General features: G+C 55.2%; 2 protein-coding genes across 2 annotated transcripts; one reads left to right on the top strand and one right to left on the bottom strand.

The window, feature by feature from the left end:
- The first annotated feature begins 4,910 nt into the window (after positions 1 to 4,910).
- LOC138724905 (aquaporin-12-like) lies at positions 4,911 to 7,149 on the top strand. Its single transcript, XM_069865300.1, has 3 exons — positions 4,911 to 5,532; positions 6,113 to 6,229; positions 6,727 to 7,149. Exons 1-3 carry the CDS (start codon positions 4,926 to 4,928, stop codon positions 6,906 to 6,908), a joined length of 906 nt encoding a protein of 301 aa, XP_069721401.1. The 5' UTR covers positions 4,911 to 4,925; the 3' UTR covers positions 6,909 to 7,149.
- Positions 7,150 to 8,880: 1,731 nt separating this feature from the next.
- Positions 8,881 to 20,172, bottom strand: LOC138724749 (uncharacterized). The gene is made up of 6 exons (XM_069864965.1): positions 20,046 to 20,172; positions 19,924 to 19,988; positions 13,862 to 13,968; positions 11,885 to 11,995; positions 10,317 to 11,256; positions 8,881 to 9,726 (listed from the first exon to the last, which is right to left on the bottom strand). Exons 1-6 carry the CDS (start codon positions 20,170 to 20,172, stop codon positions 8,881 to 8,883), a joined length of 2,196 nt encoding a protein of 731 aa, XP_069721066.1.
- Between the last annotated feature and the right edge of the window lie 242 nt (positions 20,173 to 20,414).

Below are 20,414 nucleotides of genomic sequence, written 5' to 3' on the forward strand. Positions count from 1 at the left end.
ACAGCGAGCAACTTGAGCAATCGAGTTCTTGGGGTGTTACCGGGGCCGCGCGCGGTGCCCCGGCTGCTTCTCGCGCTGCCGTCTATGCATTTCAACTTCCCAAATTGGCTAACGAGGAGCCAACCGTAGTTACCTTGTGCCAAACGGTTGTGCGGAAGAGCAACCATCGCTTTCGCAGGGTTGTGTTGCGTTCCCAGCGGGGCAGGACCTGGGACGGATAGGGCTGTGGCTGGATGGGGGACGGAGGACCCGGAATAAAAAGGTTTTGCGCACTTTTACAGACATCGCTGGCAGCAGATAAAGTCATTTTCAGGTAATTTCAGCATTTTTAGAGCGATTGAGCTAGCGATGGTAGCTAAAGGATGACAAAACCAACTTCCAGCGGCAAGCAGCCGGCCAGAGGAGCGGAGGCTTTGTCTTGGTGGTGGAGGGGAAGCGGAGCCAGGGAATCACAGCGTTGGCTGCGACTCATCAGCCTCCGGGAGCTGCTGTGGGGCTGGTGAGATGCCTCGGGCCGGGCAGACCGCGTTCTGCTCTTGCCTGGCTGTCAGAACTTGGATCGGGTGAATTATCTTAACTGCTCCATCCCGGGGATAAACCCCTCTGGCTACAAGCGTAAGAGTAGAGGTTTGTGTTCTAGCTGTCTCATTCCATGCAAGGAAGTCCGGGTGCATTTCCCATGGAGCCTGGAAACAGCAGTGGCGATGCCTTGGCTTGAGGGCACTGGCTTGCGACAGGTGAGGAAGCGAGAAGGTTTGGCTGAGAGAACAACCCCGGTGATTCCCTCTTTGTCTGTTGCTGGCAATGGACTTTGTGAAGCTCCTTGTGCCAGAGTTAAACTGGGAGCTTTTTGTTTGTTCTTTTCTTGTATTTGTCTTTTTTTTTTATTTTTTTTTGGATGGCACAATCTAGACAGGAAGAAAACTTGCGCTAAATTTAGGAATTTTTTTAATAGAAAACCATGAAATCACGAGTAATTTTAACTTATTGGTTCCTTTTATTGGTGAGAATTGTTTAAAACACGTATTACAAGATTTGCCCAATTAAGCCTACTTAGATGATTTCCAAACTCGCAGCCGTCCTGGCCCAATCCAGAAGTGACCACGACGCATCTCAGCGCTTGCTGTGTGACCTGGAAAGGTGTTTCACTCTGATATCAAAGCGTCCCCATCTCCCCTTGCCCACACGGCACCTTTGGCGTTGGGCACTGAGGTTTCTGCCTCCTGCTGCCGGGAATCGGGGCCGGAGCTGGCGGGAGAGCCACCAGGAGGTTGCTGTGCTGGTCTTAGCGGGTTGGGCGTCGCTTTTCTAAGGATGTCAGCAGGATTCAAACCACAAGGTGTGTTTTTTCACCCCGATGGGAGCAGCTCCGTGTCCCTCAGCCTTGCTGCAGGGCTCTGCTGGATCCCCGGGGCGGCTGGAGAGCAGCAAGAGTTTGAGCAGAGGGTGATGAGGGAAGGATTGTGTTCGGCAGGGCTGTCCACGGTGTCTCGGGCTCTCTTGGGTGCCAGCGCAGACCCCGAGTTGGGCTGCGATGCGTGTGGTTGGGTGGATGGATGGAACCAGACAGCTTCTGAGCTGCTGGTGTGCAGGGAACGTGCGACTCCTGGGCTTCTTTTTAGTGTAGAATGAACCAGACTGTCCCTTCTAGCAGCCGTGGTGCTGGGAATGTGCACTTTGAGCCTCCCTAGATGTTGAGGATGCGGATCGCGGGCTTCCCCCAGCTCTGGGGTGCAAACAAGTGCGACTGGCGCAGCCGGGAGGGAGCCAGCAGGTGGCCGAGGGTCTCTCCAGCTCGAGTTGGGTAAATAAATGTCTCTGGTCCGGTTTTCCCTCTGTTCAGTGGAAATGGAAGTCGGTGCAAGCTTTCTTTTTAATTTTTTTTTTTAACTGTCTTCAGATTTTAATGTTGCCTTTCGTGTAATTTAATCCCATTATGTTATTTAATTGTTACTGCAATATTAACTACTGTATTTGTTGACTTTGTTTAATAACTGTTCTTTCAGGGCTAGAAATAAACTTTTAAAACACCTTTGGCTTTGTTTCCCCCCTTCCCTGTCCTGAGTGTCTCCTTCCAGGACAAGAGTGGCTGCAAAGGGGACGTGTTTAGGTGTCTTAATGAGATTAACAGAATGGAGTTAGTAATTAAGCTTCTTATGGATGCTTTAATTGTGATGGATATCATTTTATGCTATGCTAGCCCGTGCTATTTGTTTTAAGATTTGATTCCTCAACATCATCCTCGCACCGGATCCTCCGTCGGGAGGAGCTACCATTCGGAAACAGCTTTCTCACACCCTGTGGAAGAGAGATCTGCTTCTGCAAAGGGAGCAAAGCAGGGACCAGCCTGGTCGGTCACGGTCACACCTCCCACCATCCCTTTGCTGCCCCTCTTGGTAGCCACCAGGGTGGGGCTGGTGGGCCAGCAAACTGCAGTTGTGGAATACGATGATGTTCCCATCACTATTCCAAGCAAGACCCCTTCAAGGCACCAGGAATACAATCCAGAACCCTGCAGGTGAGCGATACGGTGCAGGAGGTGTGGGGAAATGAGATCCTGCTTGAAGATGCTGCTCCTGGCTCCGAGTATTTGAGCAGCAGAGCCAAACAGGGTGAGGACACTGGGTGTCAGCAGCTCGCCTAGGACTTGGGATGAGGCTGGTGGTGCCGGTTCTCGGCTACGGAGAGTCGCTTGTGTGTTTTGTTGAGCCTACAGCCCCGCTGCAGAGGACATGGGGGGAGTTTACTCTGGGGTTGAGATTGGTGCTGTTGAAATCCAGATGGTGTTTCTGTCTCGGTTGTGAGTGTCAAGGACTCACCGTGTCATGTGGTTCCTGCGTGTTACTGGGAAATCGTTTCTTCTTGCCTGTTGTACGAGCTTTGCTCCTACCACTGGCAAAGGGAAATGAAGAAACCACCTGTCTGCAGAAGGCTTTTCAACCAGGGGTGAGCTTGTTTTGCACAAAGCACTGTCTCTTCGTTTGTTTTAGTAGCTCTGGCTTTAGATGCTTTAGATGCTTTTTCCCATTCCTGCCTGGCAGCCAGTGCAGCTGGGGACGAGCGGCTGGAAAACTGCCCCATGGAAAAGGCCCTGGGGATGCTGGTTGACAGCGGCTGAACGTGAGCCAGCAGTGGCCCAGGTGGCCAAGAAGGCCAGCAGCATCCTGGCTTGGATCAGCCCTGGGGTGGCCAGAAGGAGCAGGGAATGGATTGTGCCCCTGGGCTTGGTGCTGGGGAGGCTGCACCTCGAATCCTGGGTTCAGTTTTGGGCCCCTCACTCCAAGAAGGACATTGAGGGGCTGGAGCGCATCCAGAGAAGGGAACGGAGCTGGGGAAGGGGCTGGAGAACAAGGTTCTGAGAGGCAGCTGAGGGACCTGGGGGTGTTTAACCTGGAGAAGAGGAGGCTGAGGGAGACCTCATCGCCCTGTGCAGCTCCCAGAGGTTGCTGTGGTGGGTGCTGGGCTCTTCTCCCAAGTAATAAGTGATAGGATGATGATCTATCATTGTTTTTCCCTTCCCAGCGAATGCTTGCTCGAAGGATTTGGGTCTTTCCACGAAGCGCAATCACCTCGTGGCTCTCCTCCAGCCCTTCCCTGCTGGCTGCCTGTGGGAGGAAGCCTGCTGCTGGTTTTCTGCTGCTGCTGGGATCAGGTGGCTGCTCTTGGAAAGGTCTTATCCACCCTCTGCCCAGTAAAACTCTCCTTAAATAACCTTAGAGCTGTGTTCTTTGTGGGTGAGAACAGCATGGGGGGAGGCAGGCTGGTTCTGCTCTGCTTTTGTCACCCTTCTGTGGCTTTGGAGTCTGTTTATTTTACTGAACTGTGGAGGTGCCAGCTGGTTCCTATCCCACGGCTAAAAAATCCTCATTTAAAATATCAGCATTTTCAGCTGTCCTTGAAAGCCCTGAAAGCAAATCTGGTTTAGAAAAGACACTGAAGTTTGAGCCACAGAAATGTGGGTTTTGGTGGGAGTATCTGAAGTTTTAAACAGTTTTGCAAAGCTGTGAGGATGGTAATGAACTTGCAAGGTGTGCTCACAGCCCAGAAAGCACCCGTGTCCTGGGCTGCACCCAGAGCCGTGGGAGCAGCAGGGAGGGAGGGGATTGTCCCCTCTGCTCCATCTGTGAGACCCACCTGGAGCCCTGGGTCCAGCTCTGGAGTCCTGAGCTCAGGGAGGACATGGAGCTGTGGGAGAGAGTCCAGAGGAGGCTGCAGAGATGATCTGAGGGCTGGAGCAGCTCCTGTATGAGGAGAATCTGAGAGAGTTGGGGTTGTTCATGTGGAGAAGAGAAGGCTGCGGGGAGACCTCAGAGCAGCTTCCAGTGCTGAAATGGGCTCCAGGAAAGCTGGGGAGGGGCTCTGGATCAGGGAGGGCAGGGATGGGATGAGGGGGATGGTTTTGAGCTGAAAGAGGGGAGATTGAGATGAGATCTTTCAAACTGGCCAGGCAGACTCTGCTGGGCTTACAGTGTCTCTGCCCTGGAGAAAGTGGAACTCCTTGCATGGGTTGCCGACTTTTGGAGTCTCCTTGTGTCCCAGGCTTTGGGATCAGGGCAGTGGGTTGTGTTTTATGGTGCCAAAGAGAAACCAAATAAAGGTTTTTGCTCCTTCTGGAAGCCTTGAGCAGATCTGGGGAGCTGCCGCAGTCGCTCGGATGCGAACGCTGGGGGCTGGAGCCTCAGCGCCCCCGAGATGGAGATAAGTGAGATCTTCTTGCTGGGACAACTCGTTGGCTGATCCAGCTGCGGGTGAGCCCGTGGGTTCCCGTCGCAGCAGGCATCGCCGTGCAGAGGAGAGGGCAGCACGTGCGGCGTTTCCCAAGCCTGTTGGGCTGCGCCACGTTGGCTTGCACGCCGCTTTATAAAGAGGAGCTGCAGAAGCTTCCTCTGCTCCTTCCAGGCTCTCCCCGCAGCACGGCCTTGGCCATGGCCAGCCTGAATGTCTCCATTGCTTTTGTTTTCCTGGTGGTCGGGCTGTGCCAGGTGCTCAGGCGGCTTTCCAAGTGGCTTCTGTCTCCCGGAGCATACGGCTGCCTTGCCAGAGAACTTGCTGGCTCGTTCCAGTTGTGCGCGAGCTGCCTGGAGCTGCGGATGCTGGTGGACATCGGCCCGTGGGGTGGTGGCTTTGGGCTGGATGTGGTCCTGACTCTGCTCTTCCTCCTCTTCGTGGTTCACGGCGCCTCTTTTGATGGAGCATCCGCCAACCCCACCGTCTCTCTCCAGGAGTTCCTGCTCCGTGAGTCCAGCCTTGTAGCCACAGCCGCCAAGCTGCTGGCCCAGGGCGCGGGCGCGGGGCTGGGCTGGGCTCTCACCCGACTCTACTGGTCCTGGGAGCTGACGCATTTCCACCTCATCCAGAATCTGATAGCATCGGAGTGCAGCTCCTCGATCCGCACGTCTCTGCGCCACGCGGCCTTGGTGGAAGGCACCTGCTCTTTCTTTTTCCACCTTGTCCTTTGCAAGTCACGACAGAGCCCCCTGAGGTACCGCGTCCCTGCCCTGGCTGCCACTGTCACCTTCCTGACCTACGCAGGTGAGCAGCCTTTCTCGAAGTCATTGAGAGAAATAACTCATTAATGGGGTGGGACAGTCCCTTTTCCATCCTCTGGGCTTGAGAGAGAATGATCGCCGAGATGCTCGTTTTCTACTTACGCTGGGGAACGTTCATTCTGGGATGAAGGCAGCAGTTGAGGAGATGCAGGCGGCACGTGAAATGTCAGAACGTGAGAATCCACAGCTTGCCCCAAGACTGGGAGCACCATCCTTGAATTGTCCCCTAATGCAACCCCTCGGTTGCTTCCCACAAAGCTCAAGGTGACACGAGTGGGATTTCTCCGTGTGTTCTTGTTGCACAGTCCAAGAAATGCAACCGATGAGCAGCCTGGGCCAGTGGGAGGTGTCCCTGCCCACGGCAGGGGAGGGACTGGATGGGCTTTGAGGTCCCTTCCAACACAACCTGTTGTGTGGTTTTATTATTCTATGTAGCTGCTGGAGCTGCGCAACAGAGACGCTCCTGGCAGGCAGAAAGGGTTGTGGGTCTTCTGGTCCAGCTCTCTGTTGGTCTTTCAGAGGATGCCGGTGAATCTGACGGCTCTGCTTCTCTCCCCACGCAGCCGGGCCGTTCACGGGAGCCTTCTTCAACCCTGCCCTGGCCACAGCCTCCACCTTCCACTGCTTGGGCAGCAGCTTCTGGGACTACGTCCAGGTTTACTGGCTGGGGCCCCTCGCAGGTGAGATCCACCAGGGAGGTACCTGGGGGCAGGGGGTGGCAAGGGAGAAACACCGAGCCTCACACAAACCACTCCTGACAAAGGGCTCAACTTGGGTCTTGCCACTGGCAAGTGTCCTTTTCTGTCCCCCTTCCCTGTCACTCAGGTCGTTCCTTTGCTACCTATTTTTTAAATCCCATTTCTATGTTGTTTGTGGCCCTTTTGGGTTTTAGTATTTGATGGGAATGGTTGGACTCGATGATCCGATGGGTCTTTTCCAACCTGGTGATTCTATGATTCTATGGAAACAAGCCCTGCTGTTTGGAGGCTATAAGGACACGATGGTTAAATTCTCTTTAAGGTAACACAGTGAAGGTCCTTCAGATGCAGTCAGTGGTGCTGAGCTACCTTTTGATCATGGTGAAGGTGGTGGCATGGGCCTGAAATCCCTGCTTGGCTGTGGGGAGGGTGGGGATGCTCCATGCAGCACATGGAAAGGGTCCGTGCTCTCATTTCAGGGATGCTCACTGCCCTCCTGCTGTACCAAGGCAACATCCCGAGACTCTTCCAGAAGAACCTTCTTTACGGCCAAAAAAGCAAATACCGGATCCCCAAGGCAAAGGCGGCAGCACGCGTGGAGGGTGATGAACCATGTCGGAAGAGGAAAGAGGAGAAGAACCACTCCGAGCCTCGTGCCTGAGCCACGGATGGGGCCAAGGAGGTCCCTGCAGCCCCTCTCCTGGGAGTGGGCTTTGTGACGTGGAGGATTTTTCTGCTCATCCCCTCCAGCACCCGTCCTGCCCGTTTGGCCCCTGTCGCGGGATGAGATTTACTTACAACACTGCAAAGGAATCGGCCAAGCTGGCCTGGCAGGGGGTCAGAATCCCTGAGCTCCCTTGGGAATAGAATCATGGAATGGTTTGGGTTGGAAGGGACCTCAAAGCCCACCCAGTCCCACCCCTGCCACGGACAGGGACACCTCCCACTGGATCAGGGGCTCCAAGCCCCATCCAGCCTGGCCTTGAACCCCTGCAGGGATGGGGCAGCCACCCCTGCTCTGAGCTGGTGCCTCCCCACCCTCACAGCAAAACATTTCTGCCTAAGATCTCATCTCAATCTCCCCTCTTTCATCTTAAAACCTTTTCCCCTTGTCCTGTCCCTGCGCTCCCTGAGACACCATGGCCCAAAGTGCCACCTCTACACGTTTTTTTGAACCCCTCTGGGGATGGAGAATCCACCCCTGGAGAATTCCACCACCCCTTAAGTGAAGAAATTCTTCCTAATACCCAATCTAAACCTGCCCTGGTGCTGCAACTTGAGGCCAAAAGCGGAACCTGATTAAAATCAAGAGTGAAGGTGTCAGGTGCAGGTTTGGTACCTGGACAGGTGGTTGCCCTGCTCCTCCCTGCCCACATTCCTGGTGGGTTTCTGGGGTTGACGCTGGCTCTGCTGCTCCTGGGCTGCCCGTGTCCCTTGTTCCCATGAGGAATTGCCTGCTGGGTGACCTGGAGGCTGCCCAGGAAACCAGAGGGGAGCTGGACGTCTGCAGATCGCGACGCCGCACCGTATCTCAACAAAGAGAAACGAGGGAAGGGACCAACGCAATGATATGTGGATGCGCCTCAGAGACGAAACTTTATGGAACAAACAAATACCCCAAAACCCATGCAGCAAACACCCTTGAAACGTTGTGTCCGGCTGGATGCTCGGCGCTGCCTGATCCCTTCCGAGGAAGGGGAGCGAGAACACAATCTGGCTTTTGTCCTGCTTAAACCATCAGCAGAAGAGGGGGCACCTTCAGGTGGAAACCGAGGCTCTGAGGCTCCCACGGCTGGGATGCTCAGATCCCCTGGGCAATTCTGTTCTGAACCTCTTTTGGTTTAGAAATCGTGCTGAAAATCATGAAATGGAGCCTCAGTTGATCCAAACTGATTTGCTGGCTCTGCTTTGGGTTCGAGGAGAAGTGTAGGAGGTGGAAAGAAGGTTGACAGAGCCAAAAAGCTCTGGGTTTTTTTTTTTTTACTTTTTTTCTTTTGTTCCCCCAGGACATTTTCAGATGTTTGAGGTCTTGGGCTGCTGCGGGGGTCGCATCCTGCGCAGCCTGATGTAATTAAGGGCGGCTTAATAGGAGTGATGGGAAATGTTGTTATTTTTAATTAAGAGGCTGCTTTTCCAGCACAGTGGCATTAAAACACAGTGGAGGAGAGCTGCAGCCGGACAGACAGACTCGTTCCCAAGCTGTAAATCACGCTCCATGGCTCTGATTTACAGCTTGGCCCCGTGCCGTCACGCTCTCCAGCCGGTGGGAGCCCCAGGTGAAGGGCAGCAACGCGCGTCCCAGCTGGACCCGTGTCTTATCGACCCGCGGTGCGGAGGACTCGGGTCCTCCTGGTTCTGCCCCTCGCTGCCGCCGTGGGACCCCCAGGTCGCCTTCTGCAAGGCGGGGGTTTTGCTGAGTCCCTGGGACCTCCCGTTGCCGCCCGTCACGCTCCGCGGCACCGAGCGCCGTGTGGAGTCCTGCGCAGCTGGAGGTGGGCGAGGGCTCTCGTGGGTGGCAGCGTCCCAGCCGCTTGCCCCCTGGGGCAGAAGCAGCCCCCGAGCCCCCGTGGCGAGCGCCTCGCTGTCCTCGGCAGAGGCAGCAGGCGAAGGATGCTTGGAGGGGAGAAGGAGGCTCAGTTTTGGGTGCCCTCCAGCCTGTGCCGCGGGGCGCTGCCCTGCCGCGACGGAGCCACGCGGTGGGTCTGGGCAAACTGCTTCTTGTAGAGAGCGCCGCTGTATTGGAGCTCCGGGGTCACCAGCCGCCGGCACATGCGCTCCGTCTCCTCATCCAAGCCCTGCTTGATGTTGTAGCCCACAATCTTGGCGCTGCCGTGCTGCAGCGGCCGCAGGGAAGAGTCCTTGATGTCCTGGGGGGCCACGCTGCCCGTCCCTTGCAGGCAGACCCTCGCTAGCTCTGCCTGCCTCCCCCGCAGCGCCTGCACCTCCCGCTGCATGCGCTCCCGCCCGAAGTCTCGGTCGATCCTTTCCCAGAAGGTCCTGTTGAAGTGTGTGTAGATTTCCCAGTCCAGCCTGTTCCAGTCCTTTATCTTCTCCACCGTGGCAGCTGAGAGGGTGGCCTTGGTCTTTCTGTCCCTGCTGTTAAGCGGGAAGAAGACCACGCTGTCCAGGTCCCAGCACAGCTTCTCCTTCAGCAGCACCATGGACTCGTCAAAGTACTCGGAGATGAGGAGCAAGTCAAAAGATGCCTCGATGGCCTTCAGCATGAGTTGCACCCGCTTGGCTGAGGCCTCTGCGTCGGGGTTGAATCCGAAGTCGAATGCCATCAGGTTCTTGGCGTAGTGCCTGTCGCCGCTTGCAGGGTTGTAGTAGCGGTAGGGATGGCTGAGGAACTCCTCCAGGCTCCGAGCGCGGGAGAAAGCTGACGTGGCCTTGTAGTACATGAAGGAGGACTCCATGAGCTGCACAGGGTTCCTCAAGATAGAAAAGTAGAAAGCTGAGCTGGACACCACTTTCTGCACCTACGGGGGAGAGAAAAGGAGGTTTTAAAGGTGGAATGGAGAGAAGGGACCTGCCTGCTTGCAATCCTGTGTTCTGATAGAAAGCAGAAATGCTTGCTGAGGTGGGTCCTGTAGCCCCTTTCTAGAAATGGAAGCCACTCTAAGGTCTCCCTGCAGCCTTCTCTTCTCCAGGCTGAACAACCCCAGCTCTCTCAGCCTGTCCTTGGATGAGAGGTGCTGCAGCCCTTGGATCATCTTCGTGGTGTCCCCTGGACTTGCTCTAAGGTGTTCTTCTCTTGCAGCTGGTCCCTGCTGAGCCTGTCTAGGGAGCAAGACATCTCCAAGAGACCACCAGACAAGAACAAGATGATGGTTGCTGTCTCCTACAGCCCCTGTTCCCTGGTTTGTTCCAGGTCACAGCACAATGGTTCATCAAACAGAAGCTCTCAGGAGATGCCCATAAAATACAAGGTACCTGGGGGCAATTCTGTCTCCCTTAGCTTCATCCTTGAAGAGTTTATGTACTCTATAGGTGTCCCACCTTGGTCCCCAAGGGCCCCTCTTTCCCTCCCCGGTTCGCCCCTCCCAAGGAATCCCGACGTTGCCGGTACCTCTGGCTGCAGGAATCGCATGTGGTGGCAGAGGATGTTGAACCGCCGGGGGCTGCCGGGGGAGAAGCCCTGCACGAACTTTGCTAAGAAGTGGTGGGGGTAGTAGAGCTGGTTGCCACCCCCGATGGGGAAGGCGAAGGTGAGGTTGTGCGCCTCGCCGAAGCGGAAGAGGATGTTCATGACGGTGCTGCTGGCGCTCTTGTGGACTTTGAGGAAAACAATGTCAGTTTGGGGTTTGCAGGTCTCCCTTGGTGAGGACGTCCATTTGGCCTGCTGGTCTTTTCCAAAAGTCACCTCAACACCCTTCGAGGCTTCTGTCCAACTTGGGATAAATCCTCTTTCTGTGCTTGTCTCATAGAAGCCCTCTGCTTGTGGAGGTTGAGCTGAATTTGGCAAGGAGGGTTTAAGCAAGGTGTCCCACTGATGGTCAGGAGTACCCATGTCTTGGTGCAGCGCCTGGCTCTGTGTCACCACCTGCCTTGTCCCTGGTGGTGAAGTTGCTCCGTGCTCCTCTGTGCTCATCCTGTTTGCAAAGATGATGAAATTGCTGGTGACGGCATCAGCACCTCCCAAAACCTCTGAGATTCTCCCAGAAAGACTTGGAGGAGGAGCCCCTTGGGTTGCTGTTCTTAGGTCAAGAAGATGGGATTTCAGCTTTGTGGATGGAGGACGGGCTTTCACCTTCTCGTTGCTCTCCACAGGCTCCCACGGCCAGTGCTCCTCTTGGCTGTCTGGGCTTCTTTCTGGTGGAGTCTCTCGGCTGGAGAACGGTTGCATCTGAAAAATGTCCCGCGCGCTCTCTGTGGAAGCAGGGTCCAGCATGGCTTTCCTCTGCCAGGGCAGGGGATGGTCCTCCCACAGCAGGTCGGGGGGCTGGAGCGTCTTGTGGCCGTGGCCCGTGGTCTGCTGCAGGCCACGCTCCAGCTCACACCGGCAGGTTCTGCAACAGGGAGGACATGAGGTGCAGCTGGAAATGGGTAGAGGGTGGAAGGGGCGTGCAAAGAGGATGGTTCCTCTACAACTCAACAGCCCCCCTCTGCCCCAAAGCGCGTTGCCCCGTCTTTCTTGGGGTGGGTGGCATTGCTGGCGGGTGTAGGACTCGGACCCCTGCCCTGGGAGGTTGGCGTGGGCGTGAGAAGAGAAGGATGGACCAGCGACGTGATGTGCTAAAGCCTCTGTCCCCCTGTGAACCGTGGGCTGGTGGGAAAAGGCAGAGCAAGAAAAGGCAAGGAGAGAGACAAGCAGGAGGTCTGGAGAAGCTGGAGGAAAGTCTGTAGGTGACCCCAGACTGGGAGAACTGGGAGGATGTTCAGGGGCTGTTGAGTTTTGATGCCAGCCAGGACAAAGCCCAAAGCAGGCTGGTCTGGACCCAAAGCGGGCTCAGATCTGGCCAGGGTGTAGGTGTTGGATGTGAAAGGCCCAGAGGGCTCCTCTCCTGCTGGATTTTCCTCTCTGTCTAAAGAAGACATTGTAGGGGGTTTCTCGGGAGAACATCTTTGATCGGTTCTCAAAGGTCAGCAACATGCTGAAGGACAAGGTTCAGGTTTGCAATCCTGCTTGGGACCTACCTAGGGGGCTGCAGCTTCTCCACAGCTTGAAGCGTGACTAAAAGGAGAACGAGGAGGCTGAAGAAGACCCAGATCCGACCTGGCTGGCACCTGTATATTGCCATCAACTTCCTGCAAGGAAGCAGATATTTCAGACCATTAGAAGGGAGAAGAAATATTTGTGTGAGGCAGAGGGGAAGAGGCTTTCAGCACAGGAACGACGTGGAGCTGTTAGAATGAGTCCAGAAGAGGCCCTGGAGATGATCCGAGGGCTGGAGCACCTCCTGTATGGGGACAGGCTGAGAGAGTTGGGATTGTTCAGCCTGGAGAAGAGAAGGCTGCGGGGAGACCTTAGAGCAGCTTCTAGTGTGGAAAGGGGCTCCAGGAAAGCTGGGGAGGGGCTCTGGATCAGGGATGCTCTTGATTATAGGACAAAGGGGAAGTTTTCAGCTGCAAGAGGGGAGATTGAGATGAGGTCTTAGGGAGAAATGTTTTGCTGTGAGGGTGGGGAGGCCCTGGCCCAGGTTGCCCAGAGCAGGGGTGGCTGCCCCATCCCTGGAGGGGTTCAAGGCCAGGTTGGATGGGGCTTGGAGCCCCTGATCAGTGGGAGGTGTCCCTGCCCAGGGCAGGGGTGGGACTGGATGGGCTTTGAGGTCCCTTCCAACCCAAACCATCTCAGGATTCTCTGACTGATGGTTTTGTTATCACTTCCTTGAGGAACGTTATGGTTTCGTAGGTGGAAGAGGTGCGGAGGCAGCGATAACCAATGAACCTCAGAGGCGGTGCTCAAGCAGTGTAGCCTAGTGGAAATTTCCAGCTGGGACACAAATATCGTCCTGAAAGGTAAACAGTGATAACCGTGAAGTCCCTTGGCTGCTCAGAGAAGCCCTCCTGGCCCGGGCTGAGCTCCTGCTGCAGCAGCAGGAGAAGCCGCTGCTTGCGTTTTCCCTGACCTAGGAATATGGGGATGCTATCTTGATAAACAAAGACAATAAAACTTCATTTTTCATGCTCTGCCCTTCTCTCGATGCCTGCCAGGGGTGCTGATAGCCATCAGTCCAGCTGTGGCTGCAGATGTGATGCCACCACCGGCTGTGCCTCTCCACTCGTGACCTGGCTCTTATAATCGTTTTAATCAAGTCTACAATGGCGAAGTGACTTCTTCAAGTCATCAGCACTAAGCTAGGGGGGTTGGGTTGTGTGTGGGGACATTCAGGACACAAAACATGGCCATGGTGTTTCTCCTGTTTGTCGGGCTCGCTGCAAACTATGGTGGAACTTGAGTGTGGTCGTAATGTTAAGCAGAGCATTGAGGAGTCAAAGCTTCCAGGAAAAAAAGGATTAGTTTGTGATTCATTTCTGCTGGTTTCTACCCAGGGAACCCATCGTTGTCTAACAGGAGATGATTTGTGCTGAGAATCTGGTTCAATGCTCTGCTGTGGGCTCCTGCTTGGCTGGGAGTGCAGCCTGCGAGCCCCTGGTGTCTGCTCTCCTGGAGCAGGGAGGCTGCCATCCTCGCTGGGCTCTCTCACCTTCTCCTGAGTGTCCTGATGGACCCTGTCCCCGTTCTCTCATTTATTGAGAAGTGAGCGAAGAATCATAGAATCATGGCATGGGTTGGGTTGGAAGGGACCTCAAAGCCCATCCAGTTCCACCCCTGCCCTGGGCAGGGACACCTCCCACTGGATCAGGGGCTCCAAGCCCCATCCAACCTGGCCTTGAAGCCCTCCAGGGATGGGGCAGCCACCCCTGCTCTGGGCAACCTGGGCCAGGGCCTCCCCACCCTCACTGTAAGAAATGAAATAAATCAATCAATCCACTTACGTGATCAAATACCTTCTGAATTTTAGCATGGTGAGCCGGAGCCTTGGCCGAGGAGCGGGTGGTTATCGCCAGACTTGGAGAATGGAAAGCAAACACGCGGAGCCTGGCATGTGTGCCTAGGGCCGGTGGCCCCTCCCCGGGGGTGCTGGCTGGGACGTGGAGCCCGTGATGGACCTTCCCACCGGTGCCCTGCTCACCAGCGCCTGCCCCAGGGAGTGACCGGCCTCCGCGCCGCTGAGGGGCACGGGCAGATGGCCACGGCCTCCAGGGCTGCTGGCTGCCTTCCGCAAACCACGTCACGTCCAGCAGTGAGCCCGCTGTCCGGGCACTGAGGGACACTGGCCGTGCCACCCGTGTTTGCGTTCCTGCCTCACTCCTTGGGTTCATAGAATCACAGAATCACCAGGTTGGAAGAGACCCATCAGATCATTGAGTCCAACCATTCCCATCAATCACTAACCCATGTCCCTCAGCACCTCGTCCACCCGTCCCTTAAACCCCTCCAGGGAAGGGGACTCAACCCCCTCCCTGGGCAGCCTCTGCCAGTGACCAATCACCCTTTCCGTGAAAAATTTTTTCCTGATGTTCAGCCTGAACCTCCCCTGGTGGAGCTTGAGGCCATAATTCACCCATGGCTCTTGATGTTCTGCTTTGACTCATTGTGTCCTCCTGCTCTGCTCTTTGTGGCTTTGCCTTCCTTTCCTTTCTTGTGTCTTGCTTGTACTTCTTGACCAAGTTGAGGACAGAGATGGTTTGATCGTGAGTCTTTAGCTCTTGATAATCCCTATATAAGCAACCTGGTCCAGTTGTGGGGGGGTTGGAACTGGGTGGGCTTTGAGGTCCCTTCCAACCCAAACCATTCTGTGATTCTGTGTGCAGGTTTTAGGTCTTTGCTTCTGAGTCACCCCTGCATGGCATGGAGCGAATCCTCTCCAGGGCAGCCTGTTTCCATCTACTCTGGGCTGGGGTCACAGCAATCTTCACCCCCTCCTTTGCTTCCCTTCCCCCTGCTCGCTGCTCCAGGCTTAACAAGCTGATGTCTTGCTTTTGCCGTCTTCAGACTGGCCTCCCATGTTCCCCCAAAGCCGTGAAGTCCTCAAGCCCCTGTGTTGGGTCTGTGCTCTACCAGGGTGACCAGCAACAAGACAGCCCTGCTGGAAGCCCTGTTTTCCAGTACCGGTAAAAAATAGTCACTGGGTCTGCTTCTTGCTGGGTGGTGGACTACCTAAGACAACTCAGAGGAGGACTGGGAGTCTGTCCTCCATGATGAAGGTCCACAACTGGTCCTTTGACCAGGGTTTCTTTGCTTTTCAACAGCTTTCCCTCCACATCCTCCCCCATCAAGGCTCATCCCAGCATCCCGCGCAACATCAGCAAGACCCAGAGGTGGCTTTTTGTGACCAGGGGTCCCAAGTCCAGCTAGTGGGACCACGTGCTCCTCGTATTTGGGCACCAGACACCTGGGACGGTGGTGGAGTTGGAGGATACAAGGCTGTCACACGTCATGAGGACCAACGCTCGCGCTGTGCAGCACCCACTCTGCAGGACCAGGCTCCCCCTGTGCCTTCTGGTGCTGGTGGAGAGAACCTTGGCCATTCCTGCTTTCCTTTCACCCTGTGCCCGTGGGGCTTAGGAAATGCGTGCCAGGCAGATCAGTCACTTCCAGCCCAGACTTTAGATTTCTGGAGGGACAAAAGGGCTCAGGTTCCTGCGCACCCACCCCAGCGCGGGCAGGGAGGCAGCTGCTCCCCTCACCCTGGCGCGGGCAGGTGCCGCCTCTCCCTGTACACCTCATCAAAACCACAAGTTTACTGTGGGGCTGTTGTGTTCTCCACCCATCCTGCACTCCAGCTATCTGCTGAGGCTGGCTGCTTATCTGGGAGTCCAGGGCTGGCTGAGAACCACGGGCTAGCTCACCGTTTGCAGGGATCAACCCCCTGTCTGCTGCCGAGCCTGAGAGTTGGTGCTTCTCTCCCTCCCTCTGCGCAACCGTGCTCCGTGCAACCTGAGATGAATGAGCCTGCTTGGGGGGCCACAGAGATGCGGGGTAGGTGGCTGAGGGGTCTGTGAGCATCCCCCAGGCAGGACCTTGGGAAATATCCTGTTGCTGCAAGGCATGGAGCTCCATTGCCTGAGAGCATCCAGAGGCTCATCAGCGTGAAGGTGCCCAGACTGGGTTGATGCTGCACCTCTTTCTTTGCTTTTCCTTGCTGGATCACCACTTGTGATCCACAGCTCTCTTGTTTCCATAAGGACAAGTCTATCTCTCCTTGGAGACCTCATGGGAGGTCCAGTTTGGGACCTTCTTTCATAGAATTGTAGAATCACAGAATGGTGTTGGTTGGAAGGGACCTCAAAGCTCATCCAGTTCCACCCCCTGCCATGAGCAGGGACACCTCCCACTGGATCAGGGGCTCCAAGCCCCATCCAACCTGGCCTTGAACCCCTCCAGGGATGGGGCAGCCACCCCTGCTCTGGGCAACCTGGGCCAGGGCCTCCCCACCCTCACAGGAAAACATTTCTTCCTAAGATCTCATCTCCATCTTCCCTCTTTCAGCTCAAAACTGTTCCCCCTCATCCCATCCCTGCCCTCCCTGATCCAGAGCCCCTCCCCAGCTTTCGTGGAGCCCCTTTCAGTGCTGGAAGCTGCTCTAAGGTCTCTCCTGAGGCTTTTCTTCTCCAGGCTGAACAACCCCAACCCTCCCAGCCTGCCCTTGTACAGGAGGTTCTCCAGCCCTCGGATCATCTCCGTGGCCTCCTCCACACTTGCTCCAACAGCTCCATCTCCTTTCTGTGCTGAGGACTCCAGAGCTGGACCCAGGGCTCCAGGTGGGTCTCACAGACAGAGCAGAGGGGCAGGATCCCCTCCCTCCCTGCTGCTCCCATGGCTCTGGATGCAGCCTTTGCTTAAGCTGGGACTGATCTCCGTCATCTTCTGCCTCCACGTGGTCAGTTTGACCATGTTATTTGTACCCTGGCAGCCTGGAGCTTGCTGGATCTCAGACGGGCAGAACAATCAGAGGTTCGTGTGTGTCTCCCCAGCAGCGACTCAGCCCTAGACACAGTGAGGAAATCTGGATCTGGGACAGCTTGATTTCCTACATCTGCAACCCTTCCTGCAAAATATGGTTTAGTAGTGAACAGGTATGGTTGAACCTGATGATCTCAAAGGTCTTTTCCAACCCAGTGATTCTATGAAATTGCATCATGGATGGAAGCTTCAGAGAGGCAGAACTGTCACCTCCAGCAAGCTCTTTGTGCACCTTTTCTGTTTGCTTTTCAGACCAGCTTCCAGAGAGAAGTATTCATAAAACGAGCCACAATAATTTCTCGATGACTTTCTGGGGATTCCAGTGCCCCGTGTTATCAGCAACGTGCAAGTTTGCTTTCCGAGTCATTCTGAAATCTATCACAGTCCAGGCTGCTCCTTCCGCTGCTGGGCAGCTGCTGGTCCATTAGCGCCAACCTCAACTGATATTTAGTGAATTCCACACGTTGTGGAGCGAGGGAGGTGTCCTGATTTAATTCGTTCCTATTCACTTCAACAGCTTTCCTGGGACACCGAAGACAGCCCACTCCGTGGTGATGTCCCTGCTGGGACCACCTCCCTCCGAAGGGATGTTCAGCACCAGTGGAAGAAACCATCCAGCTGAGAAGTCAGGAGCAAAGTGCAGCGAGAGCCAAGTAGAGGAGTGGTGTTGACAAGCCAAGGCTGCACGGGATCCTCATCAGCATGGGGATCTTCAAATCATTAAGGCTGGAAAAGACCTCTAAGCTCAACCAGCCCAACCCCACCACGTCTACTAAAACGTGTCCCAGAGTGCCAACTCCACATGTTTTTTGAACGCCTCTGGGGATGGAGACTCCACCACTTGTGGTGGAACCTCCCAGCCACCCTACCATATACAGGTCTCTCAGTGCTCAGGTGCTGCCAGCGCTGCAGCTTTCGGAGCCTTCCAGACAAAGCCCAGGTTGGTGAGGGTTCACTCTAATCTCTTGGAGGTCTCTGACAAGGAAACAAAATCAACCAAAAAGGAACAACAGAGCCTGTTCTCAAGGTAAGTGGAGATGTATTTGGTTGTTCAAAGGCTTCTGATAAGACAATCAAGATTAAAGAACAAATAAGTGTATGGTTAGGGCCAAAGTCCCTATGCAAGCTGAAAAATGTACAGCCAGAAGCAATGACACGCTTCCCACCTAAACAGGAGCACATCCACCTGGTCTTCAGCCTTCATGCCCAGGAGAACACCTGCCTGGTCAGGCACAGGCTTTGCCTGGTCACCTCTGGGACAAGCTGCAGCTGCTGGAGTGTGTCCAGAGGAGGGGACTGGAGATGGGAAAGGGTCTGGAGCCCAAGGTTTCTGGGACCAGCTGAGGGAGCTGGGGCTGTTTAGCTTGGAGAAGAGGAGGCTGAGGGGCAACCTCACTGCAGCTCCCAGACAAGAGGTTGTGGTGAGGTGGGCGCTGGGCTCTGCTCCCTGCTAAAAGAGGGCCAAGTAACAGAGACTATCCAGGGCAGTGCTGGAGTCTCCATCCCTGGAAGGGTTCAAAAAACGTGTAGAGGTGGCACTTGGGGCCGTGGTTCAGCAGGCACAACGGGGTTGGGCTGATGGTTGTACTGGATGAGCTGAGAGGGCTTTTCCAACCCAAATGATTCTACGATTCTGTGCTTCAGAGCCTTCTTCACCTTTGTGCCTTGCACTGGAACGGTAAGTGCTCCTCTTGTAGCGTTGACCCCAGTGCTGGACCCAGCGCTGCAGATGTGGCCTCGCTAGTACTGAGCAGAGTGGGAAAGGAGGCTGCTGGAGCTCAGGAAGCTGTGTTTGACCTGGAGAGAGCCAAAGAAATCTTTTAGGACTCTCTGTGGCCAGCAGGAGTGCGGGGCAGTTGCATCTGACCTGCAGGAGTTGGGGAGCACTGGGTCCAGCCCTGGCTCTTTCTCAGCCACCACCTGGTGCCTGTAACTAAATAGTGGAAATGGTTTTCAGGGGAAGCCTGGCTAGAAAAGCCGTGTTGACCAAGGGAAACCAGGTAGGGCAGGCGTTTACAGAGCAAATGCCTTCTGAAACAAATCAGCAGGCAAACAGGGTGGGGACCTTGTGGTCTGATGCCACCTCCTGTTTATGGAAACCATGACAGGGCACCCAGATAAATGTTGATGCCTCACCTGGCGGGAGAAAAGAACCAACCCAAGCAGAGTGAGATCTAGAGAGTTGGGGTTGTTCAGCCTGGAGAAGAGAAGGCTGCGAGGAGACCTTAGAGCAGCTTCCAGTACTGAAAGGGGCCCCAGGAAAGCTGGGGAGGGGCTCTGGATCAGGGAGGGCAGGGATGGGACAAGGGGAATGATTTTGAGCTGAAAGAGGGGAGATTGAGATGAGATCTTAGGAAGAAATGTTTTGCTGTCCCCTACAAAACCAGCAGCGCCTGTGTCCTCTCCCCAACTCTTCTAGGTGAGGAAAGGATTAAAAACCGAGGACTTTTTACTGCTTGTCCCTCCAGGGGTCATCAAAGCAGCATGGAAATCACAGGTAGCTGCCCAGGGAACAGGCACAAAAAGTATTTCTTGTCCAGATCCACTTCTGGTAGGAAAAAAAGCCCCTGAGATTTGCATTTTCTACCCCCAGCTGCAACAGAGGAACCTTGTTTTCAGGACAAGGAACATCATCTGCAGCCCTTGGAAGCCTCACTGAACTCTTTTGCTTTTCTACCAGCTCACGCTGGTCTGGTTCCCTTTGCCACTGACGTCCTCATCCCAAGAAAGAAGGACTTTTGAAGCCAAATCCCCAGAGAAAGGCTTCCAGGTCTGAGCTGTGCCGGTCCCACGCCTTGGTCTGGTCCCTGGAGATGTCATAACTGAGCGTGTGACACCTTCAACCATGGATGAAAAGCCAATGCTCTGCTCCTACCTCAAACCCCACCGCATGTGTAAGCACAGATGAAAGGCAGGGATCTGAAGCTTCTCTCTTTGGCCAGGACAACTCTGGATTTCAGCTTTCCTGCAAGGGGAGTTGCCCCTTTTGGAGACCCGGTGCCTCCTGATAGATCTATTTATCTATTTACTTATTTTTGTTGCTTTGGGGCATCCATGGGTCGGGGTGTTTCGATGAGGAGCATTTGTGTAGAGGAACAGGTGCAGGTCAGGCTCCTGCTGGGGCTTCCAAGCTCTCTGCTCGGTTCTACCACGGCTCAGCTGCTGTTGAGGCTGTAGATAACCTTACGTTCCCATCACTTCTCACCTTCAGGACCGTGTTGGCACAGAAGGTATCCAGGGCTTGAACGCTGCCCAAATCAGTGTTGTCTTCTCCAAGGCCAACAAAACGTCAACATACAACACTCTCCGAGTTTTACGCTTGATTACCACGTGCCAACACGAGAATGAATCTCAGTTGGACGTCGATGCCCTCTGAGATGCCGCGGGTGAGTTGAGGGGTGGCGAGGCGAGTCGTGGATGGTGCGTGAACCTTCATCCTCTGCAGCTGAGCCATGGACACCTGCCGGCAACCCGCTGCAGGTGCTGCAGCAGAGGTGGAGGTGCACAATGCGGCATTGTGATCCTGCTAGAGCAGCAGGTCAGGGTGGAAGGGAGGTCGCGGCACTGCTGGTGGGGAGCTGCACCCCGAGCAGAGCCAGCTCCAGCCATTGTGTTTGAGCAAGGACTGTGCAAACAGCACTACGTGCTGGGCCAAGGCTGCCGTTGCCATTTCTTGTTGGCAGCGGCAAGTCGGAG

The sequence above is a fragment of the Phaenicophaeus curvirostris genome, chromosome 10 (assembly GCF_032191515.1).
Source record: "Phaenicophaeus curvirostris isolate KB17595 chromosome 10, BPBGC_Pcur_1.0, whole genome shotgun sequence".
Taxonomy (NCBI): domain Eukaryota; kingdom Metazoa; phylum Chordata; class Aves; order Cuculiformes; family Cuculidae; genus Phaenicophaeus; species Phaenicophaeus curvirostris.

Coding starts and splice junctions, on each gene's coding strand:
- LOC138724905 (XM_069865300.1), top strand. CDS start 4,926: ATGGCCAGCCTGAATGTCTCCATTGCTTTTGTTTTCCTGGTGGTCGGG. Junction 5,533..6,112: donor CACCTTCCTGACCTACGCAG/GTGAGCAGCCTT, acceptor CTCCCCACGCAG/CCGGGCCGTTCACGGGAGCC. Junction 6,230..6,726: donor CTGGCTGGGGCCCCTCGCAG/GTGAGATCCACC, acceptor CTCTCATTTCAG/GGATGCTCACTGCCCTCCTG.
- LOC138724749 (XM_069864965.1), bottom strand. CDS start 20,172: ATGGCTCAGCTGCAGAGGATGAAGGTTCACGCACCATCCACGACTCGC. Junction 13,969..19,923: donor GTGCCAACACGGTCCTGAAG/GTGAGAAGTGAT, acceptor GGTTTGCGGAAG/GCAGCCAGCAGCCCTGGAGG. Junction 11,257..11,884: donor GAGAAGCTGCAGCCCCCTAG/GTAGGTCCCAAG, acceptor TCCCTGTTGCAG/AACCTGCCGGTGTGAGCTGG.